General features: G+C 42.4%; 1 protein-coding gene across 1 annotated transcript; it reads left to right on the top strand.

Moving 5' to 3' along the window:
* Positions 1–4544: 4544 nt before the first annotated feature.
* LOC139757731 (uncharacterized) lies at positions 4545–6903 on the top strand. The gene is made up of 3 exons (XM_071678483.1): positions 4545–4637; positions 5533–5663; positions 6399–6903. The coding sequence occupies exons 1-3, from the start codon at positions 4626–4628 to the stop codon at positions 6559–6561; spliced, it is 306 nt and encodes a 101-aa protein (XP_071534584.1). The 5' UTR covers positions 4545–4625; the 3' UTR covers positions 6562–6903.
* Positions 6904–8106: the final 1203 nt, after the last annotated feature.

Below are 8106 nucleotides of genomic sequence, written 5' to 3'. Positions count from 1 at the left end.
TGAGGTACATTAACAAAATAATACTTCGTATATTTTCATCTTTTCACCATAATTCACAGCTCCCTTACACTTGAAGTGAGTGATATGGTATTTATATACTTTCACAGCTTGGAAACATAGGCATGCGCTTTCATAAACACACACACACACACACACACACACACACACACACACACACACACACACAAACACACACAGGAATAACCCACACAAATGCACACTTCAACACGCATAATGCAGCCTACCCCCTGACAATTTTTCCGCTTTTACTAAGTAACATAAGAAAGATGTTGGGTGATGCTAGACACAGAGAGAGAGAGAGAGAGAGAGAGAGAGAGAGAGAGAGAGAGAGAGAGAGAGAGAGAGAGAGAGAGAGAGAGAGAGAGAGAGAGAGAGAGAGAGAGAGAGAGAGAGAGAGAGAGAGAGAGAGAGAGAGAGAGCCAGACAGATTGATAAACACTAGATATAGTTACACATGATTATGAATTGTACACGATAATACAAGAATATAACCTGGATTTAAAATCAGTGTTATTTCAATGACTATATTTTTTTTTTCAAACATGTCAATTTGAATTAAAAAAAAAATCTATCTTGATTCGTCAGTTATGCTTTACTGTGTATTACAGAGCATTACCAGTCTTGTTCAGCAGGTCAGGTAACAGATGGAGGAAGTGTTCTGTGAATCCGTAAGCTGAACACCCACTTTCCATAGCAATACTTGGTTCACCGCCCACAATATGCGATGATCTCTTGTAGTTAGTCCGGAGGAAAGGCTACATACAGTGTTATTTGCCAAGTTGCGTGAAAACGCTGCGTCTCCTCCCTGGTGTGTTGGAGGAATGGCTGTGAGGCTCGGGTCTCGTCCACCCTGCCCATGGTTCCTTCGGGTTTCGTCCACCCTGCCGATGGTTTCTTCGGGTCTCGTCCACCCTGCCGATGGCTCCTCCGGGTTTCGTCCACCCTGCCTATGGTTTCTTCGGGCCTTGCCTACCCCGACGATGGTTCTTCATCGCTCTCGGTGGCCGCACGCCTCACCAGACCACCCCAGAAGTTGTACGTCCGACTGTTCGTCAAGCCACCGTCTGACGATTCTGGTTTTGTGTGTCGGGAAATCATCCGTGACAGTAGTGTAAAATGTGTCTAGGAAGCAGATCATCGTCTGAAATAACTATACTTTCGTGAATTAATCTTACTCTATTTGTGTGACTTTTAATGAGATTATGTTACTCATAATCAAGAGTTTAGGAGAGTTGAATGCGATATATATCTTCACTGAAAACCATACATTGTGCATCCTGCAACCCGCTTCTGTATCCATGGTCCCATCCGCTGCCATGCCCACTCCCGGGTATCGAAAACACTCCCATTCCCTTGCTAATCCTAATAAGCTTGATTTTACTTGCACACACACACACACACACACACACACACACACACACACACACACACACACACACACACACACACACACACACTTACATAATAGTAAAGGCTTGTGTTACAGATAAATGTTAATGGCAGCGCTAACGTAAGCCATATGGCCATGTTTAAGTTTAATCAGTTGTTTAAATAACATAACATACAACTGTGGTAGTCCACTTTCTGTCTTTCGCAACATGAATAGCTACTTGTGGGCTAAATGTATTGCCAAATGATTTCGTCTTTTATAGAGTGTTGGTGAAATATTCGGGGATAAGTACATGAGGTCTTTTGTAGTGTCATTGATCCTTATTATTACATGAACCAGTTTCGCCTCAACAAGATATATTATCACGTTCTTAGTCAGATGCAAAGCAGAATGATAAAGCCGAGAAAAGTATTGTGGTCTGCCAATTCTTTATATAGACATTGTTCATAACCATATGGTGCATCATAGATATATGCATTGTTAAAGGAGTTTTGAAGAAACTAAAACAGAAACATTATATAGACCTGAAAGCTTTGTTTCTGTAATGATATTTACCATTTCTGTGTAAACTAACGGACTAGAGCAAGACAGAGAAAAATGGAGAATAAAGCGTATTTGTAGCAACATTTGATAGGTAAACGTATAAATGACAAAAACGAGTTATAGCTACATCACTTCTTAATCTACGCCAATAAGAGGGCATATTGGTTGGTACTTGTCTGTCCTCACACGAGATCCAGACAAACTACTTCGAGATGAAGGTGCGCTCTGAAAACCGGAGATTTCACTCATATCCAGACTGTACGGATGATACCCGAATGATTGGTATCACTAGTAAAATTCTACCGTTGTCAAGGCTGTACAAATGGGAAGTAAAGTAGAACAATTTTACTGTACTTCCATGTTGCTAAACCCATTAAATGTAAATGCTGCCTTCAGCAACAATAATACTATAAAGAATATCTTAATTAGAAACACCTGAAAATTCTGCTGGATGCATCTATAAAGTGCCATGTAGAAATTGTGATAAGTTTATGTTGGGCAGACTGGTAATGATCTTTCTGTTAGAATTATGCAACATAAATATAGTATAAAAACAGGACAAGAATCAAATGCCTTGTTTAATCACGTTAAAGACTGCGATCATTGATTTGGCTGGAGTAATGCCATCTCAGTTATCAACTCTAACTCCAGTACCACGAGAAATATCATTGAATCTTCTATCATTAAATACACAAAGAATTATAATCTTAATATTTGTGAAAGTCTATACAGATTGGTTAGCTTTATTGTTGATAAGATTTGTAAACAATTCCCCTTCTTGTCCACATGATAAGTTTATGATACTCTCGTTGTCTGTCTTCGATAATCACTTGCTTGCCAAATAGCGTTCTAGCTACGTCTCTTCGTTGTATATCAACTGACTTATGTTTCTTTCTTGTATCTCCCCTGATGATGTGATTATTACACGAAAGAGCACTTGGGAACTTATCTTCTTTCACTTTCTGTAGAAAGTATATGATAGAGTTGATAGAGATGCTCTGTGGAATATATGGTGTGGGAGGAAAGTTGCTAGAAGCAGTGAAAAGTTTTAATCGAGGATGTAAGGCATGTGTACGAGTAAGAAGAGAGGAAAGTGATTGGTTCTCAGTAAATGTTGGTTTGCAGCAGGGGTGCGTAATGTCTCCATGGTTTTTGATTTGTTTATGGATGGGGTTGATAGGAAGGTGAATGCAAGAGTTTTGGAGAGAGGGGCTTGGGAAGTGAGTCAGTTGTTGTTCGCTGATGATATAGCGCTGGTGGCTGATTCAGAGACATACACATATATACACATGTACATAATTCATACTTGCTGCCTTTATTCATTCCCGTCGCCACCCCGCCACACATGAAATGACCCCCCTCTCCCCCCGCACTCGCGCGAGGTAGCGCTAGGAAAAGACAACAAAGGCAATATTCGTTCACACTCTGTCATGTATAATGTATAATGCGCCAAAACCACAGCTCCCTTTCCACATCCAGGCCCCACAAAGCTTCCATGGTTTACCCCAGACGCTTTACATGCCCTGGTTCAATCCACTGAGAGCACGTCGACCCCGGTATACCACATCGTTCCAATTCACTCTAGTCCTTGCACGCCTTTCACCCTCCTGCGTGTTCAGGCCCCGATCGCTCAAAATCGTTTTCACTCCATCCTTCCACCTTCAATTTGGTCATCCACTTCTCCTCTTTCCCTCCACCTCTGACACATATATCCTCTTTGTCAATCTTTCCTCACTCATTCTCTCCATGTGACCAACCATTTCAAGACACCCTCTTCTGCTCCCTCAACCACAATTATTACTACACATCTTTTTTACCCTTTCATTACTTATTCGATCAAAACACCTCACACCACATATTGTCCTAAAACATCTCATTTCCAACACATCCACCTTCCTCCGCACAACCCTATCTATTGGGTAAGTGAGCAAAATAAACATGCCAGTTCATCTTTCGAAACAGACGGCACAAACATAACCTTGATCTATGGCGGCCCAGGTACAGCACTGTTGGTGACATTCACGAAAACATATCCTCTGGGTCAAGTTCTTACTCTCTACGGTAAGTCGTAAAACCCAGAGCTGTGTCTGACGCTCTCTTTCTAACACAGCCTGACCCTCGTTAATGTTTGGTCTTGATCCATTGTGTTTTAGGTACAAAAAGAGAGGAAGTATGGGGGAAGGGAATGTCAACAAGGCGTCGCCAGCCAGCGTTGGCTGGACGTCTGGTGAAGGTCAATGTCGTATTGGTCCGGAACAGAGGGGGCCATACGTCGCCTGGGTTACTGGGTTCCTTAGGAGGCATATTACACTGGCTTCTGAGATTAACTGTGTCTCTTGATAAGGAATGAGTTGGTTTGAATTAACTGCAACCAATGGACTGGCTACATGGACGCCGCCAGCGACCTTATGCCAACTTTCTCCACTGCGGTGACGGGCCGCCACACTCACTACACATCTAAAGTTCATCGGCGCCGAGAGGTAGAAAAAAATCTTTCCGGCTAACCTGCTGTGACCATCTACCTGCAGAAGGGACGGTGTAGTTGTGTTCCTGTCCTGCACTGCTATATAAAACCAGACGAGGCCCAGGTCTGCACCACATCACGACCTCACCTTCTACAGGAAGCACCTCACCGCATCTCTGGCTAGTATACGGACACTCCTCCTACATCATGAAGTACACCGTAAGTCATGAATTTCCATCATTTTGTGACACGTTACACTAAGAAGTGACATGCATACACAACACGGTACTCTTGCTTGTTTCACCTGCTGATGGTGATGTCAAACATTAAGCGTTCTGGTTGGACTAATTTGCTGCATCTTAAGTCTCCCAGAATTAATTCGCTTCAAAAAATCCTGTGTCTAGAAATAATCAAAAGCAATGATTGCAGTTTAAGATGATTTCGATAATCCCAACAAAGTATTTTGGTAGTTTTATGAACATTCATACAAAGTTCCTGACTTAGGTCTTGCATGGCGTAAAGGAGAGCTGGACATCTTTTTTTTGGAGCAGGTGTTTACAGTGGACTAGCTTTGTGTCCATCACTGCTTCCTCCCTCCCTTCTGGAGCTGGTAGTTATAATGGCCCACCTGCTGTGTCCGCTGTCGTTCTTTCCCTTGTGGAGAATAAAACATCGTCCTTATTGAAAACTTTCCTGTCTTTCGTATCTCTCTTCATCGATCAAACTAGATACTCCAACTTCAGCATTACCGGGCAGTCGAATACTTTGTTCTGAAGAATCTCATGATGTACTAACCGATCACATCAACCTTCTCATTCATCATATTGGAACGTCACAGTAAACAGCATCATCAGGTGCTAAAGAGGACGCAAAACAATAGCTTTCATTTTCTCTCTATACTTATAAGTTCATGACTGGGAGATTGAGTCAACCTGAACCATCACGCAAGGATTTTCTCCATCAAGAAGAATGTATTAAAGACCCTTCAGCCACCAGCTTCTTCATTAGCATCTACTTTTCCTCAGTGATATCCTAAGTTATCTACTCTTTTTCCCTAATCCTCGACGTTCCCTCCTTTTGTCTTCCAGTCTTTTATCTCTCCTCTCTCTTTCAGGTAATTTTTGTGACCCTGGCCATGGTGGCTCTTGTAGCCGCCCGTCCAGACACGATTATGGCTTTCGAGGGCGAGGACCATCAGCAAGAGCAGGAGGGGGATGCTGGTGAGAAGGTCGAGGGCTCATACAGGTGAGACAGAGTCGAATACTCCCATAGGGCTTTTGCAGGTGAGTCTGGATCGACAGCTCTTGCAGGTAAGTCAGGCTCGAAAAGTCCTCCAGGTGAGTCATGGTCAAGGGCTTTCAAAAATGTTTCATTGTTAACGGATTCTAAACCTGTGTCAGTATCGAGGGTGTCCACAGGTGAGTCAGGATCGAAGCTTTCCAAAAACTTGTTAGGGTCGCGAGAGTCCACAGGAGAGTCAGGGCTGAGAGTGTCCATAGATGAGTCAGGTTTAGGGTACTCATGAATGAATCAATGTCGATACTTAACGGCTAAGATCTCCTTCGGGTGAGTGAGGGTCGAGGATACCTTCAGGTGAGTTAAGGTCGGGACACTTCATGTGAGGGAAAGTCGTGGGTTCCATCAATATGAGTTAACCAGATGAAAGAAGGTCTGTTCTGTTCTATACTTATCACATTAGTCCAAGAGCTGTGTGAGATGGTTGCCTGAAATAAAGGTGTGACACATCAGGTACAGGAGTATCAGTAAGACTGACTAACAGTGTATCAAGGGATTCTGTTGAGGTTATACATTCTGCTGTGCCTCTTCGTATCATTTATATCTTGACATAATAGCACATAATGATATACTATGTTTATCTGTAATATCCGAGATTCATGATACAGATCACTCGGTATGACTACCTTTATGAACTCTATTTTGTCGAACACAAGTCTTTTAACTTCACTCAAACGCTTCCAGCTGGACGTCTCCTGAGGGAGATGAATTTTCCGTCAAGTACGTGGCCGACGAAGACGGCTATCGCGTGGTAGAGTCCAACGCCGTCCCCACCAATCCTGACGGTGTGGCTGCTGACGGTAACCAAGGGTCCTTCGCTGACTACGACGGTGAAGGCGAGGAGTAACTCACACAGAAGGTGAGGATGGAGAGGGAAGGTAGGAGTTTCATGAGCGACCTTCACTTCCCGATTCACCGCCTGGACCTACATGGGATCTGGACTATGCTATGTTCAGAGAGTAATTACCGCGCTGATTCCTGTAATTTATTGCCCTTCTGTATTCCAATAAAAGTCACATGAAACGAAACATTTTTCACTTCGAGTAATCTTTATATTCAGAAATACAGGTATTTACGTGAATATGACCTTGTCACATCTCGAAGACTAGTGTGTTTGTGTTTGTCCTGACAGTATTTTCAGAAGACTCTAGTAATACCTTTATGATATCATGAACACAATTGTCACTGAATACACGTATATCAGTTTTATTTGTTTTGAAACTTTTTACACCACTTCTCCCTCACCACCTGTTTTACATACTAATATGCAAGAAAGGGATTAAAGGATTTCTATTTTCCTGAGGAGTTTACCTTCCCATCTCTCAGCCTGTGAATGCTAAAGACGGACGCAATATTAGGTTTTACTTACGCAAGAACATCACATGATATCTCGTCATTGTTTTAGGATTTACTGTTTCCCTTTTATTTTCCTAAACTTTTCTTTGATCAAAAGACGAATTCTTGGCTTGTAAACGTGTTCATATGACTCAACATATACCTCATAGCAGCACAGTACAAGTACAAGATCATACTTTTTCATGTTTTTACCATAACTCGCAGTTTTTTTACTCTCGGGCTGATTCCTATGATTCGAAACAGAGTCAAGAGAAGCGACGAGGTACTTCATTCAATCATAAAAGAGGGTATGAGATGGGAGACTTTTATATCGTCACGGCCAAGTGGTTGTCGAGTATTTAAACCTAGTTCGAATCCTGGTGCGCATAAAGTAAATGGTTTGCATCGATTTCATGTGATAATACATAACAGAGGTAGAGATATATCACCTTATTTCCAAGGGAACTGATTCGGAGTGTTTCTGAGGCCAGGGGGCACTTGGGCAACCCTCAGCCCGTTAGGTCACCAGAGATGACAAGCAATCTCATGGACCAAAGGTGTGAGATGAGGGACTTTCGAAACGTCTCATCCATATCCCGATATGATCCTGATTCCAGTCCTAGTAAATAATGTGGGAGTTGAGGGTATAATTGTGGCGCATGGGGGTATCACTATTATGAATGTAAATGGTGAAGAACTTATAGAGTTGTGTGCTAAAAAAAAAAATGGTGATTGGGAATACCTAGTTTAAATGAGAGAGCCAACTGGTGGGATATCTTATGAAGATTTGTAGAGGTTCTTGAAAAGCAGGAAGCAATATCGAGGAGAAAAGATTGGTGAATGTAAGTGAGCTTGGAAAGGGGACTTGTGTGAAAAAATGCCAGAAGAGATTGAGCGTAGAATGGCAAAAGGTAAAAGCAAAAATGCGAAAGGGAGAAGGTGAGAAATTGGAGACGTTTAGGGAAGCAGTTATGGCATGTTCAGGAGGTGCATGTAGCATGCCAAAGGTGGAAGGTAAGCAGACTAGAATGAGTAGTGAGTGGTGGGATGAAGAAGT

Source organism: Panulirus ornatus, chromosome 28 (assembly GCF_036320965.1).
Source record: "Panulirus ornatus isolate Po-2019 chromosome 28, ASM3632096v1, whole genome shotgun sequence".
In the NCBI taxonomy this organism is placed as follows: Eukaryota; Metazoa; Arthropoda; class Malacostraca; order Decapoda; family Palinuridae; genus Panulirus; species Panulirus ornatus.
Note: the sequence above shows the minus strand (reverse complement) of the source record. Positions and strands in the feature narration are given on the sequence as shown.

Bases quoted from the DNA above. Each gene is read 5' to 3' on its own strand.
- LOC139757731 (XM_071678483.1), top strand. The intron at 5,664-6,398 runs GTGAGACAGAGT...AAACGCTTCCAG, and splicing joins AAGGTCGAGGGCTCATACAG to CTGGACGTCTCCTGAGGGAG.